The sequence below is a fragment of the Arachis ipaensis genome, chromosome B3 (genome assembly GCF_059453495.1).
Source record: "Arachis ipaensis isolate K30076 ecotype BB chromosome B3, ASM5945349v1, whole genome shotgun sequence".
In the NCBI taxonomy this organism is placed as follows: Eukaryota; Viridiplantae; Streptophyta; class Magnoliopsida; order Fabales; family Fabaceae; genus Arachis; species Arachis ipaensis.
This window is the reverse complement of record NC_142438.1, coordinates 80554375-80577889: the sequence shown is the minus strand read 5'-3', so window position 1 is coordinate 80577889 and position 23515 is coordinate 80554375. Positions and strand designations below refer to the sequence as shown.

Genomic DNA, 23515 nt, shown 5'->3' with positions numbered 1-23515 from the left:
TGATTCATCCCTAAACAAATTTACGGCATAGCTTTTCCAGTTTTGAGGAAAACCAAATAAGAAACAGTTGAAAACCTAGCAACATAGAAAACAAGGGAGAAAAATCAAACTCGAAAGACATACAAATTCTACATCGTTTTGATGCTTGTTCGCAAACCAAAACTTATATTTTCCATCCAATCTACTGCTGACCCATCATTTAAAAGTTTGGCAACCAGATTAAGCACTAAACTGCTTACATTATGAGGGAATTCATGGGTTGATGCAAGTATAAATCTCTTCCAAGACAGAATATGCGTATTGATGCCATATGAAGTTCCCAACGACGTGTAATGAATCAATTTGAAAACACAATTTATCAAGTAGAGAAGTAGAGAGAGAATACACCAATGAGTAATGGCTATAAACATAGGGAGGGAAACCATTATCGATGGTGCACTAGTCGTCAATGAAACCTCTTATGACAACTGATCGTCTGCTCGAATGTTTGGGATGTCTGATTGGGTTGTGGCTGGAGCAGAGACGTGAAGGGGTTAGGACCTGAGCGTAAATTAAGACAAGGGTGCCTGGTTACAACGTTGACTGGACGGTGGGTGGGGGCCACCTGCAAGGACTCCGACACTCAAGTCAGTATCCATACGAAAAGGCGGCTAATTAGGGTAAGGTGGATGACGTACCTGTGGGGAGGGATAAGTCCCTCTCTATTTATACTCTGTACTCGGGTAGGCCCCTCGTGATTAGGCCCACCTTCTTGGAAGCTTCCGCTAGCTGTCCAGGTTCCTTGTGGAAGGGAGAGGTGACGCGCAGGTTGCCTCTTAGCTCAGGCCATCGAACTTGTTTGGTCGGAGGTTCGTGACTCGACCCGGAGTATTAGTGGGCTGGGCCGGAACAGTGCTCCCAACGTACCAACCATGTACCACCCTAATTATCCTAAGCCTTACCTCATGCCGTAAAGCAAAGGATAATGAAAGGTCACGACAATCCTAAGACTTATACAATAATATATATATATATAGAAATAATCATTCTAAAAGCCTGAGGAAGAAATAAGCTCAAAATCTGAGTTACAAAAGTGCAAAAAGTTCACACGAAACTAAAAGCAATAAGGCACAAGATATAGATACAAAATAACATGGTAGAAGTAGATATAGGAGTATAATAATCATAAGATACTAGCCTCAATCCGCGGAGTTTAGGCCGACTAGTTTTATACAGACATACAGAGTTTTGAAAGTGAAAACAGTATACAATATATCTCTCTCAATGTAAGCCTCTAAGGCCAATATAAATACAAAAGTGAGAGTACTAAGCAAAATATCCAAAATAACTCTAGAATGGGATAAATATCCTCCGCTCTGTCACCATCACGTAAGTCACCGAGGTGGGTTTACGACCTACATTTGAAAAATAACAACAGAATATGGTATGAGAACCGGAGGTTCTCAGTTTGGTAATAGTGCCCAGTAATGTAAGATGTAAGATTCCGGGATGCCAGAGGCAATCCTAGAACGTCACATCGAGCATAATACTTAAAGCATAACTAAATTTAAAACCGTAACTTTAAAACAATAAATGAATTAGGGTATTCTATCTTAAGGAATTCCTAAACTAACATTTACACCGCTGTCCCACATCCTTTGCCAGCCTAACCGTCATGCAATCCCATCGCCATCGCCTACTGAACCTCCTCAACCCCAGTAGAAAACACAAGTAATTCATACAAGTAAAGCATAAGTAATTATCACGTATGGCAAGTAAAGCAAGAAGCAATTAAACATATTATACAATCAGGCAAACAATGCAAGTCGACAAAGCAAATAAACATATAGAATATGCACATGACGAATGCCTGTCCTATTTGGCTCGTGATATCACTTGTTTGTCTATAAATGCCAACCCGACATATCCTCTCGGATGTAGCCTTTCTGCCACGCCAGGGATATAGGCCCTGCACACTCATGCAGCAGAGAATCTGCCACGCCAGGGATATAGGCCCTGTACACTCATGTAGTAGAGAAGGTTATGCGAGCGAGATACCACCACAGCCCTCACATCTCAATGTAAGCGGGATTAACCACCGTCCTTACGCCAGCGCCGCGACCTCGACAAGCGAAAGACTACCACAGTCCTTTCCCGAGGCACATAGCGACTCAACAGTCTCAGCATAAAACAATGTATTAGGGGTTTTCAAAATTCATTTTCAACACTCAGTAAAGTCATCTTTCAACTCCGAGTCCTAAACTCGTCTCAACCACCATCAATTCGTAATTCCACAACTCATCATATTAATCATTATTACAATACCCCGCCATTTCTATCAACTAATCCATCCTCATTACTTTAGAAATCTAAGTTGCTGTCTTCTAAATTAATACAAAAATTCATCTATTTAAGTCTCTAACTCATCTTTAGTAGTATAAGGACCTAAGCACTAGATAGTATTCTTAAACAGTACTTAAAGATGTTTGAAAAGCTAGAAAACCTTGAAAACGCGAGAAAAATGATTTTTCAGCAAAAACAGGACATGTGGATATGCACGCCGAAGTTTGTGTACGCACACTTTAGTTTTGGACCATCATGCGTACGCATACATGAGTCGCGTATGCAAGGGTGCTGAACAGAAACCATCACCCACATACGGCGCAGGAGGCCGGGTACGCATTCTTTGCTGTTGGCTCATCTCGCATACGCAAGAGGGACTGGCAGAGACGTACACCCGCGTATGAGGGTGCCCGTGTACGCATGCCATCCCAGATTTGCAAAATTCTGTTGCAGAAATCAGTTTTAAACACCAAACTTCAACGCTCATAACTTCTACAAAAATTCATTTTCATTAAACTTTGTATCAATTTAAAGATCTTTAAATGAACTTTAATTTAAGATAATTTTCAACCAATTTCGAAAATTGGGGCTCAAGTTATGATCCGTCAAAGTTCACCAAAAACTAGTTTTTACCAAAATTAGCTAGGTTCTCAAACTTCCAAAATTCACAACCAAACCAAATAAAAACTTACTCAATTTTACCACAAAACACTACCAATTACTCTACTTTACCTCTCCATTACAATCCAATCAATTCAACATCTATTTCAATCAATTTATCTACCATAAACTCAATTATTTCACAATTCCTACATCAAGAATCCAACATAACCAACTTTAACACAATCTCACTATTCAAAAGCATCACCTACCATACCTCATCACAATTTCACAAAATCACAATAATCCAATCTCAACATCAATCCACCATCCTCAACATCAACAAACATCATAATTCATTCTCATTATTCACAAAAAATCATCACAATCATCGAAATCATCGTACATCACAATTACCAAAATCAATTTCAAACCTATCATATGGTCCACTAGCCTAAGTGTCCAGAAATATTACATATTACATAGAGAAAACCGAAATCATACTTTGGCCGATTCCTAATATGCACAATACACCAATTTGAGTCCAATTCAAGCATCCAATCACCAACAAATCACCAAGCAACTCCAACAAGCATCAACAATCAAATTTTCTAAGCTATACATATTATTTTACCACAAATCAATACCTAGGGTTCCTAAATACACAATTTCACAAGGGAGAAGAGCAATCTTACCTTACCCACAGTTGATTAGGACAAAACCTAATAGAAACCAAGTGCTAGAGTGTACCTAAACACCCAAAATCACAAAATCCACTCAAACCAAAACCCAAAATTTAGAAATTCACAAGGGCTGAGAACTGGGCAGGGATTTTAGAAAAGCTTACCACAATACGTAGCTTGAAGTTATGGGTTTGGTAAGAGCTTTGCAAGGCTGCAAACCGTTCATGATTTGGAGCACCGTAGCTCAAGTTACAAACAAAAGAATGAGGAAGTGAATACTGTTTTAATGGAGGGTTTCTCTCTTCTCTAACCCTACCAGCTGCACTCTCCTCTCAATAATGGTAAAAGTGGCTGAATGGGGTTCATTTAAGTAGTTATATATGTTGGGCTTGGGCCCAACTTGGGTCCGGTTCAACCCATTAGCGTTTTGGCCCGTTTGGCCCAACTTTGAGCCAAACCTTTAGAATTAGTACCCGATTTTCAATTCTAAATGTTTTCCTAAGTTTTTCTACTGTTTTTATTATTATCACGCAGTACGGGATAGATTTAAGCCGGTACTGCCGGCTAACTTACCGGTATGCGTTCTTACGCAATTTTTCATAAAAATTTACATTTTTCAACTCAGAAAAATCTACTGAGTCCAAAAAATCATATTTACATTTTCTAATTAACATTCTAAATTTTTGAACCTATTTCGGGCAATTAAATTATTTTAGTTAAGCAGTTAATTAATTACAGTTCTTACAAACTGTGAAGATCGAAGCTCATGGTTGGTGCGTTCAATCCGCTCGCACTTGCTTCGATCGAGTCTTCCCAAGCCTAGAAGTCCGTTGGTGGAGTCCGTGCCTTCAACGCGAGAGCTACCCCAGTCCATTACCTGGGGCATCGTTTTGATTTCTATGTCGAGCATTTAATGCTCATTATAGATGATTTGAAAGTTGGGAGAAAAGTCCAAACTTTTGCACTCTCGTTTGACGGTTACTATTCTGCATCCCCCCATTTTGTTCTTTATTCTCTCATACTTCTTCCATTTCACTCTCTTTCTTCACCTCTAATTCTCTCATCCTCTCTCATACTTCTTCCATTTCACTCTCTTCAGTCTTCACCTCTAATTCTCTCATCCTCCTCTTTCCTGATTCCCTTATCTGTCCGCTACAAGTCCTACTGCGTTCACTTGGGATTCATCCTTCTTCCTTCTTCAATTTATTGGTAAGTCTCATCCACCTTCATTTTTTTTTTACTATAGATGATCATCATTCTGTTTTTAATTTTGCTGCTGTTACTTCTCTCATCCTCCTCTTTCCTGATTCCCTTATCTGTCCGCTATAAGTCCTACTGCATTCACTTGGGATTCATCCTTCTTCGTTCTTCAATTTATTGGTGAGTCTCATCCACCTTCATTTTTTTTTTACTATAGATGATCATCATTCTGTTTTTAATTTTGCTACGTTGTTTCTGACTGTTCTTGCTTGGGTTAAGCACGTCGTTAAGTAGATCATAGGGGGGTTACCATTAGGCGTCTAATTCTTGATTTTAGGCCTCAAATCAACCATTGATTAGTGTAGAATAGAGGCATTAAAACTTTGTTGCTATAAAATAGTCACTCACATTTTAAGCAATATTCATAACTACATTTCAAATTAAATACCAGGAATTCACCGTCCAACATTTATGTTTTAAATCGCAATGGTTAAACCTTCTGAGACTGGATAATATACTTTTTAGTTGAAAGGAGAATCTTACAAATATAGGCTGTTCGGAATTTAAAGTAAGCTTTACCCAAACACAGAAAATCTTGCCAAGACAAGTGAGTAATCGCAAAAGATAAAAACGACATGAGGCCAATAACAGCATTTGGAAAAAGCCAAATAAAGGAAACAAGCAACCGCCTCCACCATGGGATGATCGCACCCTACAAGATCCGAAAATGGCATCTGCAACCATTCAACAGAAAGCAAGCTTAGCAATAAATATACCACATATCAGCATAATAACTTGGAATATTTATAACATTTTCCCCCTTAGTTATCAGACTAAAGCAGTTAATGAATCAATGAAGGTTTAAATTAGTCAATATGTCACTAGTGTTAACTAAACATTTAATTTGAGGAGTGCCCCAAAGACCATACCCTTCAACTAGTTTATGTGACTTTAGTATCATTAAGATGGTGGCATGAAGTAGCTGGAAACCATATAATAGGAGGGCAGGTAGTGGGAATGGCCGTTATTCTAATAAAGATAGATAATCGTTATGGAATTTATACAGCATACATGAAAATACATTAAAAATATAGTAAAACAAAATAATCTACAATAAAACTTAAATTCATCCACTAATAATCAAGAGACATAATCCACAAACACAACACACAATCAATGAATTTTTTGCCCAAACATCAAGTCAACTGAAACGGCCAATATTGTAAGAACAGGTCTGTGGGCCTGGGGTTTGCATCATAGAAAGGAGGAGGGAGGGAAAATGGAACCACAGATACTAAAGAAGGGAAAACCAAAAGAGAGGAAGGATAAGAGAAAAGAAAAAATAGCAGGTACAGAGGGAGAAGCAAGGAAACAAAGACAGATAAAGGGAAGAGAGTTACTAGTTCCTGGGTTGCTGACAATAGCATCACTGGAAAAGAAAAGCAGTGACAATCAACAGAGGGCGAAAAGGAAGGCAGTAGAGTAGGGATTAAAACCATGATTGAGCAAGATAAGTAGTCTACATTGTCTAATTGAAATGAAAGGCAGTAGAGTAGGGATTAAAACCATGATTGAGCAAGATAAGTAGTCTACATTGTCTAATTGAAATGAAGTTGTCATGAGGATAGCATAGCATCCTTAATACCCCATGATTTCTGCTTAAAAATGGAGTAATTTAAAGTGGGTTACATGTTTCATGAATTCGGTCATGCAGTATGAAGTCATAGTCTTGTGACATGTGAGCATTGGTTGGAGGAAAGTTGAGATTTTAATATGAAATGTTAAGACGGTGATGTTTTTGATTTCGTTGTCGTAATCCACATGGTTACTGCAGATTTATGGCCACCAGAGGTTGCAAGGAGGTTTAGGGTTGTACAAATTTTCAACTTTCAAATATCAATTCCGGGATCATCCATGTGCCTATGATGTTGAAAGTTTGAGGAATTTTGAAAAATATTGAAGTTAAAGAATTAAAGTGAAAATCGAGTAAAGTTGAAGGGTGGCTTTCTTTTGGGCTTTTCTATTTTAAATATGGCTCTATAATTTAAAGTTATTATCTAAACTCCTTAAATTTTAAGAAATATTGTATCCAGATACTTGGAGACAAACATCATTTAAATCCTAATAGTTAACTTCAAATAAAATGCACATGATAATCTCCCTATCCTAAGGTACCGGATTCTAGAAGTCAACAACTTTCAAGATAAAGGATATGCATTCTTCAGTCAACAATTAGCATTTCAGCAACCAATAAAGTATTATGCCATTTTTCTAGCATAACCATGTGCAAGAAGTATTAGTCATACAAGTAGTATTAGTCATGGAAGTATCAACCTCAAACATTGATCATTTTGCATTTTTGCATAATTCTATTTTCAATTAGTACAGAATTATTAATGCAATTTCTAACAAAATGCAATGATAAGGATCTGGATAATGTAACATGCAAGTAAAGATTAATCTTTCCAGAAGCAATCACCATGTAACTTGCATCACTCAACCAGAGACAGAAGAGAAAGAAGGCAATGGAGGGTATGAAAAGGTCAGTTTTTGTTTTTTTTTTTTTTGGGGGGGGGGGGGGGGGAGGGGTGGTAGAGTAAAAGAAATCACGTGACAGTGACATGAACTTTGTCTGAGATGACAGATGAGTTAGGTAAAGCAATCATGTAACTGCCATTTGAGATCTCACAATCAATAGTTAACAGAGCACCAAGCCTCCAACAGTGTTAGCTTCTAGGAAAGTAGGGATTAGTTAGTAGTAACAAAAACAAGTTTAAAAGAATAAGTATTTCATTAAAGTTTCTAGCTTCAAGAAAACAAATTAAAGACTTGTTGACACTACAGGAACCTAAAAAAGTTAGCCCAACTTGAATAAAATATTATATATCCATTCCACTCAGGGCCCGTTTGGGAAACTTCAAAAGTAATTTTTTTTGAGCTTTTAACTAATGAAAAATAGTCGTATTAATGTTTGGTGCAATTTTCAAAACCAAATTGCAACTTTCTAAGAAGCTATTTAGGAGCTTATGTAGAAGTTAAAAAAAAAGACTTCTCTCATAATGCTACTACTTTTTATCATATTTCTATAAAATAAGTACTTTTAGAACTAAAAACCCAAACACAAAAAATAACTTATTTATAAGCTACTTTTAATATAGTCATTTATTGTTTAAGCTATTTTTTCAAAAGTAGCTTAATTAAGTTGTTTACCCAAACTGGGCAATCAATGCTCAATCAATTTTAACTTCTTCATACTTCTGGAAAGATTAATCAATAATATAAGCCAAGACAAAGTGATCCAAGAGCTATAGTAATTAACGCTAAATGACAAATGATGTCCCACAAAAAACTTAGAATGGAAGAGAGATAATGATGATGGAGAAGCTAGGGACTATTGAATCCAGTGATTTTATTTAGGCAAGCTACTTTGTTTTCATCTAAATCACTAGTATCTAAAATCCACTATACTCAAACTAAATGCATTAATGAGATTCTATAACATTAAGGTTTTCCGAAAGAAACTGGCTTGAGAATTATTCAATTAGCGTGGGGGAAAAAAATTTGTTCAACTGCCTTGAGAATGCAATAAAAATTTCATTAAACAAGATCTCTTTGTAGAGAAGAACGGTCCATAAGGGTACTAGAGTTTTAACTTAGCTTCCTTCTTATAGTGAAACAAGTATGATGCTAAAAGCATACTAAATAATGAAGAACCAAATAATATGCACTGCAAGCATACCCCATAAGACCTCTGCCTTGCCATGTTCTTGGTGTGACAGTAAGATTGATCACTGTGCCTTGCCTTATTATAATAACAGGTACTGTGCGGTCTACATTTGACTGAGCCTCAGAAGAAAGTCTTTGGAGCAAATTATCACCTGCTTCCACACTTCCGAACTTCAAAATTTGGTCTCCAAGTTGTAAGCCATCTTCAGCTGCCGGTGATGCATCTGCAATTTCATCAACCATTGCAAAGGGTCTACTGACTAACACATTCACATCCATGGAATCAGGGGAATGTCTCAGAAGAATGTTTTGTGACGGTGTTGAAGCAACAGCATCTACAGTTGATGAGATTTGAATATCTGATCCATCACCATTATCTGAGCAGAAAGGCAAACATTCAACATGAAATATTATTACTTATTCTATTTAGAGACTAATCTTGGGTCAAATGGTAGATAGATAAAAAGAATAAATCATCCAATGCTTACGTTCATGCTTCACGAGTGAAATTTGAAAATTAGACATCTTAACTACAAAATGTAATGTCAAACATCCATGTTTTCTGATATTGTAAGGCTCCAAAGCTGCTTTTCAAGCAGATTTCGGCATCTATGAAGAACAGTGGCTTTGTCCAGCAGTTTTGTTAAACAAAAAAATAAAATATCAATTACATACAGCAGATTTCGTTGAAGGAAGGATTTAAGTTCATTTGGAAGACAGCATGTTGTGCAGAGTACATGAGCTTATAGTACGAGGATTCATCATAGATATCTTCATTAGCATGTCTTGTCTTGTAGATTGGTTATGTGGCATTATTGGAGAAGTGCAAAGGAGGGTGTAAGTATGGATCTACAAAGGGATCAGCAAGTTCTTTCTTTGTGCAGTTTTCCCCCATGTTGGTTTACTTGTTTTAACAGGATTTCTGATCTACCTTCCATGTACTACAATCTTTTCTCTCAAAGTATTATTTTGCTTAAAAGTTGGCACTACAAAATGCAATGCAAAACCTTTTTTGAAAGTGGCACATTGCAGGTTCGACACATCTTTACAAAACATATTGCACTACATAAAGATGGGAAGAGGGAGGATCCAATATCCAACTATATAAGGAATAAAACATCATTCTTAAAATATTGGTGCCAAGTGCCATATGCTAAAACCCTGACTTAAGTCCTACTTTAGTTATACACTTAAACACAGAGGTAGTAGGTGTTCATGTAGAACAAATAAACGATATGTATACAAGATAGAATAGCTTAGATTAACTGCTAAAATTAGAGAAGCGAAACCAATTCAGTTTTCAACGAGCAATATAATCACATTGATTGTTTGCTGGTACCTGAACTCTTGAAGGATGTTGATTTATTTCCAACCCTTGCTGCATGCAAAATTTGTATATTTTGATTTATCTTCTCAGTTATCTCATTGTGGTCATTACGCAGCTCTGCACAGATTAGCAAAATTATGGGACATTAAAAGCAGCAGCATCGCAATTGGCAAGGTAAACGCTGATGCCAAATATCCACTATTCCACGATTCCATTTGTATTAAATTTCCCTCACTTCAAGCTATTGTAGTGAATATCAATGTTAACAACACAAGTGTTTAGCTAAAGGACACATATTAAAGTTACCAATAAAAAAAAGATTACATAGAAAAACTACATATATGTTTTCAATGCATATATATATTAAAAGAAAAAATTTAAAACTTCAAATGATAATAGCCTTTTAACATGTTAACAAAATCCATAAATCAAATATGAAGGTAAAAAAAAATTACCCTTGTAACGAGACAATTAAGACCAAGAACTACTGCTACTTGCACCAATTTACCAAGTAAACCGTATCAAAATGAAAATAATGTTTAGAATCGTAAACGATCATGATTGTATGACTATAACCTACCTGCAAGACGACGTCGTTCAGATCGAACAACTGGAATGTCAATATCCGTACGGGGAAAACCCTAGAAAATTAAGAATAAATTTCTAAGAGAGAGAAATGTGGCCGAAACGGAACGAACGGTGGGCAACATTAATCGGAAGAAGGAAAAGAAAACCTCGGAATCAACGAGATTGCCGGAGAGACCAGGAGCGCCGGGCTGAGTGAGGCGGGCGATGATCGAGTTCATCTCGGCCTCGACGGCAGTGCGCTTGTCCATCAGAGACATTGTTTCTGCCTTCACGTTCGTCGCTACCATTCTCGCAACAGCCGATGGACCACAGCTAGTGGTGTCAATATGCTTTGTCTTATAGGCCTTGGCCCTATTTTATCAGGACAAAAGAACGAACGCTTCTATAATTATAGCCCAACTTTTAAGTGTGTGTTTGGATTTCATTTCACAAATTACAAATTTAATTTTAATAAAAAATAAGTTTGTGATAAAATAATTTATATTTGGTAATTTTTGTATCAAAATAAATTATTGTAAAATAAATATTGTTTAATTTATATTATTTTAAATTACTTTTAAATAAAAAATTATTAAAATAGACATCAACTTAAATAATTTTTTTATAGAGAAAAGGACAAATAGGTCCCTCCGTCCAAATGCCTCCGTCAGGGACTGATCTGTCCAAGTTTTGTAAAGGTCAAGAACTTAAAAGTATTTTTCAATGGTCAGAGACAAAAATGTCCGCGGAACAAAAGGTCAGGGACCTATTTATCCTTTTCTCTTTTTTATATTTTCCTATTATTTTAATTTAAATATTTAAATACATCTTATAGTTAATTTTATAATAAAATTAATATTTACTTACTAAAATAAAAATAACATATAAAAATAGACAAAATATATTTTTAAATAAAATATATATATATATATATATATATATATATATATATATATATATATATATATATATATTACATTTTGTGTAAAAGAATGTTACATTTAATCAAATATATTTAATTAAATATGTTACATTTTTTAAGTATTAACATAAGAATGTTATTTTAGTATTTTTTTTTACATCGTACTCTTATTCTAGTACTCTCAATAATTTTATTCCTAATATTAATTTGGAATCCAACTGATATGGTCGTTATCAACGCGAGCTATAACTCTGCGTCATCCGTTATAGCTCGTCCATTTATGAGCTATAACTCGGTCAAATAAATGCTCCTATCATAACCGACAATCAAACGGCACACAAGTCAGATACGTTATCCACCATTTTTAAAACCGACCTTAATGCCAAAAGTGTAACAGACGAAAAACCCATCATATAAAGCAAGGTAAAGTATTTTCTTCAGTAAGTTCGAATAATACGAGATACTGACTTAAGTTTTGGAGTTCCTTTGCAAGTACACTCTCCCCTCTCTTATTTGCTCGCGCTCTTGCGTCACATTGAGAAGAAAGCTCGAATTCAAGGATTGGACATTCAGCCACCGAGGTGATAGCTCGGCAATCATCCATCGTTAGGGGCCGATCTATTTCGCAAGCAAGAACAATTAGCGCCCACCGTGGGCCGAAGAAATAAGTCTTTTCTTTTGGTCCTGCTACCTTCACTTACACTCATGGCTGATGTGCTACCTCCTTCCCCATCCAAACTTCTGCGGATGGTAACCGAGTTGCAACAAGCTAATCAGCGTATGGCAGAGGAGAATCAAAAAATGTTTGCCCAAATCGCCGAGATGAACAACGCCCGCATCGAGAATAACAACGCTCATCGGCAACAACCAGCAGACAACGAACATCATTCTGATCCTTCCCATGTTTCGGAGACCATCCGAGTTGAAGAAGCCCAACCTGAAGATGAAAACGAAGAGCTCGACGAACTCGTGGGACCCTTCACACTAGAAGTGATGAACTTCGAACTACCACGAAGATTCACCCTGCCACTGACACTCACGCCTTATGATGGGCTCAGAGATTCGAAGAAATTTCTCAAGAAATTTCGATCAATAATAATCGTTAACGGTGCATCAGATACTGCTTTATGCCATTGTTTTCCGAATTATTTAGACGGTCCTGCACTTGATTGGCTTTGTGATTTGCCCTCAGGTTCTATCTCACGATTTCAGCAGCTAGCCAAGCTATTTGAAGAACACTTCGCTGGATCCGCAATTTATCTGCATGACTCGGATTATCTGAATACTATTAAGCAGGGGCAAAATGAAAGTTTGAAGGACTATATGACTCGCTTCACAAAAGTCGCCATTAGCATACCCGACCTCCATCCCGAGGTCTATCTGCATGCAATCAAAAGCGGTCTCCGACTTGGGAAGTTCTAAGAAACAATTGCGGTGGCGAAACCAAAGACCCTTGCCGAGTTCTGTGAGAAAGCCAAAGGCCAAATCGATATCGAAGAACTCAGACAGGCTCGCAAGTCTAACAAAGCAAATTACAGAGACGAAGATAAAGCTCCGAGTAGTAAGAAAGGTTTTAAACTAACACCTCGTTTTGATTCTTATACGCAGTTCAACAATAAGCGAGAGGATATAATCAAAGAAATTCTGAATTCATAACTCATCAAGCAACCAAGGAAGGCCGGCACTTACCAGAAAACTAAGAATGTAGACAAATCTAAATATTGTGCTTTCCACCAAAAGCACGGCCACACCACTTATGACTGTGTGGTGGCAAAAGATCTCTTGGAACGGCTAGCTCGGCAAGGCCATCTTGACAAGTACATTGGATGTCACATTCAAAAACGTATCCCACCTTCCAGCAACGATCATTAGTCGGAACAACAACACCGGGGAAATGAAAAGTCATCCTCAAGCCAATATGAAAAGCCCCGAGGTATAATCAATTGTATTTCAGGGGGATACGCCAGTGGAAGACCCTTAAGCTCGGCCAGGAAGAGATCATTCCGAGCTATATGCTCGGTAGGTGGCCCTCAGCGCGAAGCCGGAGTCGCAACCCAGCTTCTGCAAGTGACATTCACACACGCCGACTTTGATTCAAGCATACACAACCTAGATGATCCTGTTGTCATCACTCTTCAATTGGGGGATCTGTTGGTCAGGAAAGTACTCCTGGATCCCGGAAGCAGCGCCGACGTTCTATTCTACTAAACATTCCAAAAAATGAAGCTTAGTGACAACATCCTCCAATCAACAGGAGGAGACCTTGTCGGTTTCTCGGGTGAGCGAGTTCCGATATTAGGATCAATGTGGTTTACAAACCACACTGGGTGAGCATCCCCTTTCCAAAACATGTGATATTCAATGTTTAGTAGTATACTGCTTTAGCCCATATAATCTCATACTTGGCCGACCTTTTTTGAACAAGTTCGGCGCCATTGTATCTACAGTTCACCTATGTGTTAAGTTCCCTTTGCAGGACGATCAAGTTGTAACAATCCATGGAGATCATAAAGAGGCATGCCAATGTTACAACATCAGCATGAAGCTACCAAATCGTTCCAAGCAACAAGTCAACAACCTCCACCACGTCGCCAATAGCTCAGCATTAGCTGACCTCGATCCAAGAGCCGACTTTCTTGAGCGACCAACACCATCAGGCAACTTACAGAAAGTGTATTTCAATCATGATCCTAACAAATATACTTATGTAGGTACATCAATAGACGCGGTGGAGTTAAAGGCCATCACGACCTTTCTACAAGAACAAGCTGACCTATTCGCATAGACGCCTTCTGACATGCTCGACATCGACCCACATATCATCAGCCATAAATTAGTGATAAACCCCATTTTTAGGGTTTATCCTGTGCTTAATCTAATGGATTTTATCCATTATTCTCACACTTATTCATACAATTCGTATGTTTTACGTTTTCCTTCCTGATTTTGTACTATGATTGAAAACATGCTTCTTTGGCCTTATATTTGCTAATATTAATCATCTCTTATTACCATTCGATACCGTGATATGTGCGTTAAGTGATTTCAAGGATTACAGGGCAGGAATGGCTTGGAGGATGGAAAGGAAGCATACAAAAGTGGAAGAAATACAATAAATTGAAGGAACTGCAAAGCTGTCAGTCCTGACCTCTTCGCACTCAAACGATCATAACTTGAGCTACAGAGGTCCAAATGAGGCAGTTTTAGTTGTGTTGGAAAGCTAACATCCGGGGCTTCGAAATGATATATAATTTGCCATAGTCACTATGCAGCTAGGTGACGCGCATGCGTCATGTTACGCGCACGCATTGCATTGACGGAAAACCAGCGTATTAAGATTCGCAACCAGCGATTTCTGGGCTATTTTTGACCCAGTTTTTGGCCCAGAAAATACAGATTAGAGGCTACAAAGTGGAGAAATCATCAGACATTCATCAATTCACACAATTTTAGGTTTAGATGTAGTTTTTAGAGAGAGAGGCTCTCTCCTCTCTCTTAAGTTTTAGTATTAGGATTTCTTCTTATTCTCAATTTCAGGTTTAATGTTCCTTTAAATTATTAATGCAAAAGTACTTTTTCATTTAATTTTATTGTTTATTTAATTGCTTCCAATTTTATTTCAATTATCATGTCTCTTTTCTATTCCTTTTTCATAACAACGAAGATTGTATTCATGTTGATAGAGTAGACTCCTAACATGACTTGGGAGTTGATTAACAGGAGACCCTTGAGTTGGAATACTCAAGAATTAATTGGTAATTGGATGTTGTTGGCTAGCTCTCTAGTTACTAATGCTAATTCTTCCCAAGGGAGAGGATTAGGACTTGTGAATAGAAGTTGGCTCCCTACTTAACTTCAACTAAGTAGAAACAACAACCTATTACTATTAATCTTGGGAAATCCAACAAGGATAGAACTTCCAATTAATCTTCTCCCACTCAAGGCTTTTATTTTAATTACGTAAAACCTCTCATTAATTTTCATTCCTTTAACTTATAATTATTTATTTTTTCTATTCTCCAACTCTAAAAATTTCTCTGAAAAACCCATAACCAATAATAATACACTTCCTTGCAATTCCTTGATAGACGACCCGAGGTTTAAATATTTCGGTTATTATTTTTATTGGGTTTGCTTAAGTGACAAACAAAATTTTTGTACGAAAGGATTCTTTGTTGGTTTAGAAACTATACTAGCAACGAGAATTTATTTGTGAATTCTTTACTAGCAAAAAATCCGTTCGTCAATTAGCTAAAAACATGTCCGCACGACCAGTGCAGCAGAAGAAAAGAAAACTCGGCGATGAAAAGAAAAAAGCATCATTAGAGGAAACTCAAAAGCTGATCAATGCAGAATTCATCAAAGAAATCAAATTTACTACCTAGCTGGCAAACGTGGTAATGGTAAGGAAACAAAACGGTAAGTGGCGCATGTGCGTCGACTTTACTGACTTAAACAAAGCCTGCCCGAAAGATTCTTATCCTTTACCATCCATACATTCTTTGGTAGATAACGCTTCCGGTTATGCTACCTTGAGTATCATGGATGCCTATTCGGGTTATAATCAAATCCTCATGCATCCCTCTAATCAAAGTAAAACGGCATTTATCACTGAATTCGGTAATTACTGCTATAAAGTTATGCCCTTTGGACTAAAGAATGCAGGAGCAACTTACCAGCGTCTTATGGACAAAGTCTTCGCCAAGCAGATCGGTAGAAATATAGAGGTATATGTCGACGACATGGTTGCCAAGACGAAGATCGGCAAAAACCATATTGACGACTTATCAGAAATCTTCGGCCAAATACGCAGCTACAACATGCGTCTAAACCCGGAGAAATGCGCCTTCGCAGTTCAAGGTGGAAAGTTCCTAGGTTTTTTTACTAACAAGCAGGGGCATTGAGGTGAATCCTGACAAATGCCGAGCAGTTGTGGATATGACAAGCCCAAAAATAGTAAAAGAAGTCCAACGCCTCACAGGAAGGCTCACCGCACTATCGAGATTTGTCCCATGTTTAGCTTCAAAATCTATTCTTTTTTTCCAAACAATAAAAAAGAAAAACAAATTTCAATAGAATGATGATTGTGAGAGAGCTTTTAACACACTAAAAACAACCCTCTCAAAACTGCCAATTTTACAAAAACCCTTTCAAGGGGAAGATTTATTCTTATATTTATCAGTTACTGATTGGGCGATAAGCTCCGCTCTTGTTACAGAAAGGGACAAAATTCAACATCCAATATACTTTGTCAGTAAAACTCTCCAACATGCCGAGCTCAACTATCCCAGAATAGAAAAGTTGGCTTTAGCATTAATATTCTCAGCAAGAAGACTCCGACCTTATTTCAAAAGTCATGTCATCTACGTCAGGACCGATCACCCATTACGACAAGTGCTACACAAGCCAGAAATTACAGGCAGACTTATTAAGTGGTCAATCGAATTGTCTGAGTTCGACATCAGGTACCAATCCAGAGGACCGATTAAATCACAATTTTTGGTAGACTTTATTGCAGAGCTTACGATACCCTCTGAAGACGACCATGCAAAAAAATGGAGCTTATATATAGATGGTTCATCAAACAAGGAGGGATATGGTGCCGGAATCTGTCTGGAGGCCGACGATGGCTTCATTCTCGAACATTGCTTACACCTATCTTTTAAAGCCAGCAATAATCAGTCCGAATATGAAGCCCTCGTTGCAGGACTCCGACTTTGTTTAGATCTCCACATATCTGCCATTAAGGTATATTGTGACTCCCTACTGGTTGTACAGCAGGTAAACGACCTTTTCCAAGTAAGAGACCTACTACTTTCTAAATATCTATTGTTAGTAAAAGATTTAACTTCCAAATTTTCAAAATTTGAAATACAACACATACCACGAGAATAAAACCAAAGGGCCGACATTTTATCTAAACTCGGCAGCACACAACCCGACTTATCTACATTACATCAGTCTACCATAACCTCTCCAAGTGTTAACCCAACAGATGTGTTAAGCGTTAAACAGGAAAAAGATTGGCAGAATGACTTCATACAATATCTACAAATAGGTAATTTAACAGACGACAATGCAAAAAGGTTCCAAAGACAAGCATCTTTCTTCACATTACTCAACGGGACTTTATACCGCCGAGGATACACTCGCCCGTTGCTAAAGTGCGTTACCAAAGCGGAGGCTGATGTAGCCCTGTCCGAAGCACATGAAAGAATTTGCGAAACACATACGGGAGCTCGGAGTTCAGCATCAAAAATACTCCGCGCCGGTTTCTTTTGGCCGACTTTACAACAGGATAGCCAAAACAAAGTTCGGACATGTGACAATTGCCAGAAACATGCACCACTCATACACATTCCTACTGAGTTCTTACATTATTCCGACGTAAGTTGGCCATTCAATCAATGGGGGTCGGATATCCTCGGTCCGTTCCCAATGGCACCGGGCCAGGTAAAATTTCTCATAGTTGCAATTGATTATTTTGCCAAGTGGGTTGAAGCCCAACCTTTAGCCAGAATTACATCCCAACAAATGATTTCTTTCGTGTGAAAACATATTATCTGCCGTTTTGGCCTACCTCACCATATCATCACTGACAATGGTCGCCAGTTCGCCGATTAGAAATTTCAATCTTTTTTGCAGAACCTCAAAATCAAGCAATATTTTTTCTCTGTTGAACATCCTCAGACAAACGGATTAGCAGAAGCTGCAAATAAGGTCATACTACATGCACTCAAGAAATAGCTAGATGATGCTAAAGGACTCTGGGCCGAACTAATACTTGAAATCCTTTGGAGATACAATACAACACCACAATCATCACCAAAAGAGACGCCATTCCACTTTGTGTATGGCTCTGAAGCTATGATACCTTTGGAGATCTCACAAAGCTCCATCAGAACTCATCTCAGCAACCAAGATGAAGCTCGGAGAGCCGAGCTAGATATCGTCAAAGAAATAAGGGACATAGAAATGCTACGAAAATGCGCAGCACAACAGACAATAGCTCGGCGACACAACAAATCGGTAAGAAGCTGATCATTTCAAAAGGGCGATCTAGTACTTCGAAAGACAGAGACGGCACGGAGACCATCATCTCATGGTAAACTCGCAACAAACTGGGACGGTCCATACCGAATTATAGAAGTCCTCGGCAACAGAGCATACAGACTTGAATTAGTAAATGGTACAACCCTTCCTAATACCTGGAACATTTCCTCCCTAAAGAAGTTTTATAGTTAAACGTCAGGGACATGCTTGTACTCTTTTTCCTATTACCAAGATTTTTTCTAAAGGGTTTTGCTTGGAGAGGTTTTAATGAGGCTAGCCTACCTGAATCTTTGAATCCAAAGGATCACCAATATTACTGTGTATAATAAACTTTATTTCATTCTTTTAAACTAAAGTTTATACCAACTCTGTCCCTCCATCATTCTGATATTTGCTTTTACAATTCAAAATCATAGATCTAACTTCATCTATGGTCAAATCTCAAACGACGAATATCTTCGCCTAATTACAATCCGTGCATTCTCGGCAAACATTAAAAGGAATATTCTGAACAGAAGTTCCCATCAATTAAGCAAAGGCCTTTTCAAACACCTTAAATCAATTCGGAACGTATAAATAAAAAAGTCAAACGACTCTACTAGCAAGCTACAAATAGCAACTATCAATAATGTATCATCAATTACATCATCAAACACAAAACATTCAGAACATAAAAATTTCTACAGAAAGGAACATTACAATAGCATACTAAACATTCTCTGCCTCATCTTCGGCAATGCCATCATCCTCAACCATCTTCCTATCTCGGACGATCTTCCCAGGATCCATCTCAAACAGATTAACATCTGGTGCAAGGAACTTCACCTGTAAAGACGCCCTCTCAAAACCTTCAACAAACGAATCCAAAATTTCATCACCCTTCTTTTTCTCCATTTCTTTAAGCTGCGTAGTTACATCAATCAGCCGGGTTTCCATCCTCGCCAGATCAGTTTCCTTTTTCTTCAAATCCTCAACATCCTTAGCATAATTATTCTTTGTTTCCTTTAACTGTTTCTCAGTATCAGTTAACTTATTCTGTAGCTCAAACACAACACCTTTGCTCTTACTTAATTCTTCTTTCAACAACAAAATTTCATCTCTTTCCACCGCCACTTTCTTATGCCTCAGCTCCTGGCTACGCCCTAAGCTAGCCAACCTCAAACCAACAACCTACAAACCATGACAACAACAACAAAATTATAAAAGACCCTACTAACAAAAAGTTGAATCATAACACAGCTAAAGACCTTACCTGCATATACTGCCCAACAGCCATTTCACCGACCTCATTTGCCAGCGATACATCAACTTCAGACTGACAATGCTCATCCGCCACAGCCATATAGGGATACTCCTTCCCCCATATAGATAAACCCTCACTATGCTCAGCCATTTCATGAAGTTTCTTCTGGTTTACCACAAAAGCATGAATCTCCTCTAAAGACACTCCCTGTTCCTTCTCACTAGATTCCTCGGATAAATCAACCACATCTGATTTCCTCTTCTTCGCAATCACTTTCCTACGCCCCTGACGGGGCTGACTAACTTCTCCAGCTCCCCCACCTTTTTTGTGATTGGACGACGACATCTCTTTCTCCAAGTTCTTACTTTTAAAATGTGACCTGAGAGAAGCAGCTGAAACCCCAGGATACTTACCCCCTGCAAATTCCAAAAACACAACAGCAACTCAGTAAAGCTCAAATACGCAAATAAACAATAAGATATAGACACAACTCACCCATATTATCTACCACAGCCTCTCTATTTTCCTCCCACTTTAACAGTTCAAACATGGAAATCAAGTCTTTCCGATCAATTTGTTCCACTAGAAACTCAATAATACAAACATTCCTCGGAGTAATCACTTCGGCCCCGAGTATATTCTGGGGTTCCGAGCACCACCATAACGGAAACCTCTCAGCCAAAAACTCGTCCATATAAAATGGAAACTCATTTTCAACATTCATCACCTTCACGTACATCTCTTTAAAGTCCTTGAAAGAGGATTTATACAATTTGAAGATACCAAACCCAGGAGTACTGTTTAGATTAACCCACCCCCCTTTCTAAACTCCTTTAGCTTAGAATAGAGAAAAAAAAACAAATCGATAGAAGGATCTTCCTCAAGATATTCCATTAGTATTTCAAAACATCGCAAAAATGCCCAACCATTAGGATGCAATTGTGACGGAGCACAGTTTAGTTGCTTCAAAATTTGACATTCAAAGCTAGTAAAAGATAATCTCACTCTTAGTTCTTCGAAAACACAACTATGCATATAGAAATATTCAAACCCCTGCCCCCTATGATAAACCCTATCCTCACTACTGCATGGCAGTAACTCCACATGAACACCCAACCCAACCCTCACGATTTTAACTGCATCTACCTCCTTTACAGCTGCCTCGTCACGAAACAAGAATGCTCGAGCCTTCACATCTTCACTAACCCAGTCATACGACCAGTCAATCTCCCTCTTCTTCTCCTTCTCAAACCCCATGAGCGAACCCAGAAGCGAAAAACAAAGAAAGAAGAAGCAAATGATAAATTACCAAATGAAAGAAAAACCATGCATACCTCTTTTACTCATTCTGATTTCAAAGAAGCAACACCAAGGGTTAGCGATAAGCAAATCAGTTCTAAAACCATCAACTTAACCATATTACAAAGTAACTGCTGCCTCAATCACATCAAACGGTGCAGTTGTTTTGGAAACATAAAAAGATTTTAATGATCCAGCATATTTCTCTCTCCTCAATAAAAGTGGACATGACCCCCCACTTTCTACAAATAAAATTTCTTTTTAATGAAGTACGTTGAACTGGGGGCTCACTTATTACTCTATCCAATCGACTTATAACTCATCAAGAAGCTCAACCTGCTTCATTAAAAACTCTCCTCAGGCTAAGCTTGGGGGCTGTGATATGGTCGTTATCAACGCGAGCTATAACTCGGCGTCATCCGTTATAGCTCGTCCATTTATGAGCTATAACTCGGTCAGATAAATATTCCTATCATAACTGACGATCAAACGGCACACAAGTTAGATACGTTATCCACCATTTTTAAACCGACCTTAATGCCAAAAGCGTAACAGACGAAAAACCCATCATAAAAAGCAAGGTAAAGTATTTTCTTCAGTAAGTTCGAATAATACGAGATACTGACTTAAGTTTTGGAGTGCCTTTGCAGGTACACTCCCCCCTCTCTTATTTGCTCGCGCTCTTGCATCACATTGAGAAGAAAGCTCGGATTCAAGGATTGGATGTTCAGCCACCGAGGTGATAGCTCGACAATCATCCATCGTTAGGGGCCAATCTATTTCGCAAGCAAGAACACCAACGTTTATGATTTTATTATTATCTATGATTAATTTTTTATTTAATTTATCTTTTTTAATGGAATCATAATTTATATTACAAAAAATTACACTAAAACATAGCATACGAGAATTACAATTATAAAAGAGAGTACTAAAGATAATAAAAATATTAAATATTTACTTTGTAATGACTGAAACAAATCTGAAGTTCTTGATGATCTTTTTATATAGTATATTTTTAGTATTTTTTTTAGTATGCTATAATTTTTTACTACTATTATTATTATTTACAGTTAGTTTTTTGTTTAATTTATTTTACCTAATAGAATCAATAAATCATATTATAAAAAGATAATAACAAACATAATACACAAAAATCACAATTATAAAAAAATGTATAATGTCAAACAAACAGTTGAAAAAAATAAATAATAGAAAAATAGAGCTCATATAAATAGAAATAACAAGAATTCTATAAATAATACAATAACATACATAAAGGATAAAGTTGGTAATAGGTAAATAAATGGTTAGTATCCAGGACTAAAAGGCCGTTAAGAAAACACAGAAGCTAAAAATAGTTGCTTCTTGTAAACGTGTTTTTAGTAGCAAAATCACTTCTGTGTTCATGAGAAAAAAAATTTGCCAAACCAAAAGTTGAAACTTTCAAGAAGTCTAAACATACTTCTTCTCTTCCAACGGGTTTTCCAAACACACCCTAAAAAGTTTAGCTAGCGTTTATTTGGAGGGATTAAGACGGAGACAGCGAGATTGGAACTCAATATCATGTTTATTGGTTTAGAGATTAATAGTAAAATTTTAGTCTTTATCTCTAAAATTTTAGTACCTTCAAAAAGTAGGACTGAAATTTTTTGAATATGAAAACTGAAATTTTAATAATAGTTTATATCTAAAATATCCACATTTCAATTAATTAATTATAATTTTATCCTTTGTATAAAATTAAATTAGAGCTTCTTTCTTATTTTAGTCTCTTTCTCCCACTTTACACCAAATACAGTACTGAGATTTATTTCAATTTCTGTCTCAATCTCTATCTCCCAGTTTCAGTCTCTTAGTCTATGTCTCTCTTCCAAACGCTTACAGAACCAAAAGTTTCTTAGCGGCTAAATGTTTTAAGATCAATCCGTAGATTATCTGGTCTTTTTTTTTATATGTTCCTCTCTATCTCAACAACACATATAAAACCTATTAAAATTTATTGCTTTCTTCTATTTTTTTTGTTATTTTTATGTGTAAAAAATTTAAAAATTTAAAAATAAATATCAAATAAGGTATATTATTCATATTAAATCCAAATTTTATTTATATACATCAAAAAATTAAACATAGCATTTACGATCTCATCATCCTTTTTTTAGTATCCACTATCAATAATATTTCTAGCAAAAAATTAAAATAAAATTTACACAAAAATTTATCATCTAAAATCAATAATGTCTCTGTCTTTTTCAATCTTCTTAAAAAACCTCCAAACATTGACTATTATACTTATGCTTATATATATATATATATATAATTTTCCTTATGCATTCTGTCCCTTTTCTTCGATACATGAGTACTTTTGTTTGTGATTTTATTTTACTCCTTTTCAGGCTTCTGGTTTAATAATTCATTTTAAATTATATATATATATTATAATTCTAGCTTGTGTGGTACCACCTTAGTATTTATGACTCGAGTATAAGAATTTGAATGTTAGGGTGTTACAAAACTGCCAGAGCCACTGTCGCGACCATTCTCAAACTGCTGCTGCCGTTGTCGGAGTTCCT

At 37.0% G+C, this 23515-nt stretch overlaps 2 protein-coding genes across 3 annotated transcripts; both read right to left on the bottom strand.

Annotated features, from left to right (window-relative positions):
* Nucleotides 1–5259: 5259 nt before the first annotated feature.
* On the bottom strand, nt 5260–22473 carry LOC107630531 (26S proteasome regulatory subunit). 2 transcript variants are annotated; one of them, XM_016333701.3, is made up of 6 exons: nt 22440–22473; nt 10593–10845; nt 10439–10499; nt 9871–9975; nt 8545–8908; nt 5260–5539 (listed from the first exon to the last, which is right to left on the bottom strand). In XM_016333701.3, exons 2-6 carry the CDS (start codon nt 10731–10733, stop codon nt 5518–5520), a joined length of 693 nt encoding a protein of 230 aa, XP_016189187.1. In that variant the 5' UTR covers nt 10734–10845; nt 22440–22473; the 3' UTR covers nt 5260–5517. The 2 variants fall into 2 exon arrangements, with proteins under 2 accessions (XP_016189187.1, XP_088366085.1); XM_088509959.1 differs by lacking the exon at nt 5260–5539 and having other exon boundaries at nt 8366–8908.
* Nucleotides 19109–19676, bottom strand: LOC148571301 (uncharacterized). Its single transcript, XM_088508109.1, has 2 exons — nt 19653–19676; nt 19109–19570 (listed from the first exon to the last, which is right to left on the bottom strand). Exons 1-2 carry the CDS (start codon nt 19674–19676, stop codon nt 19109–19111), a joined length of 486 nt encoding a protein of 161 aa, XP_088364235.1.
* Nucleotides 22474–23515: the final 1042 nt, after the last annotated feature.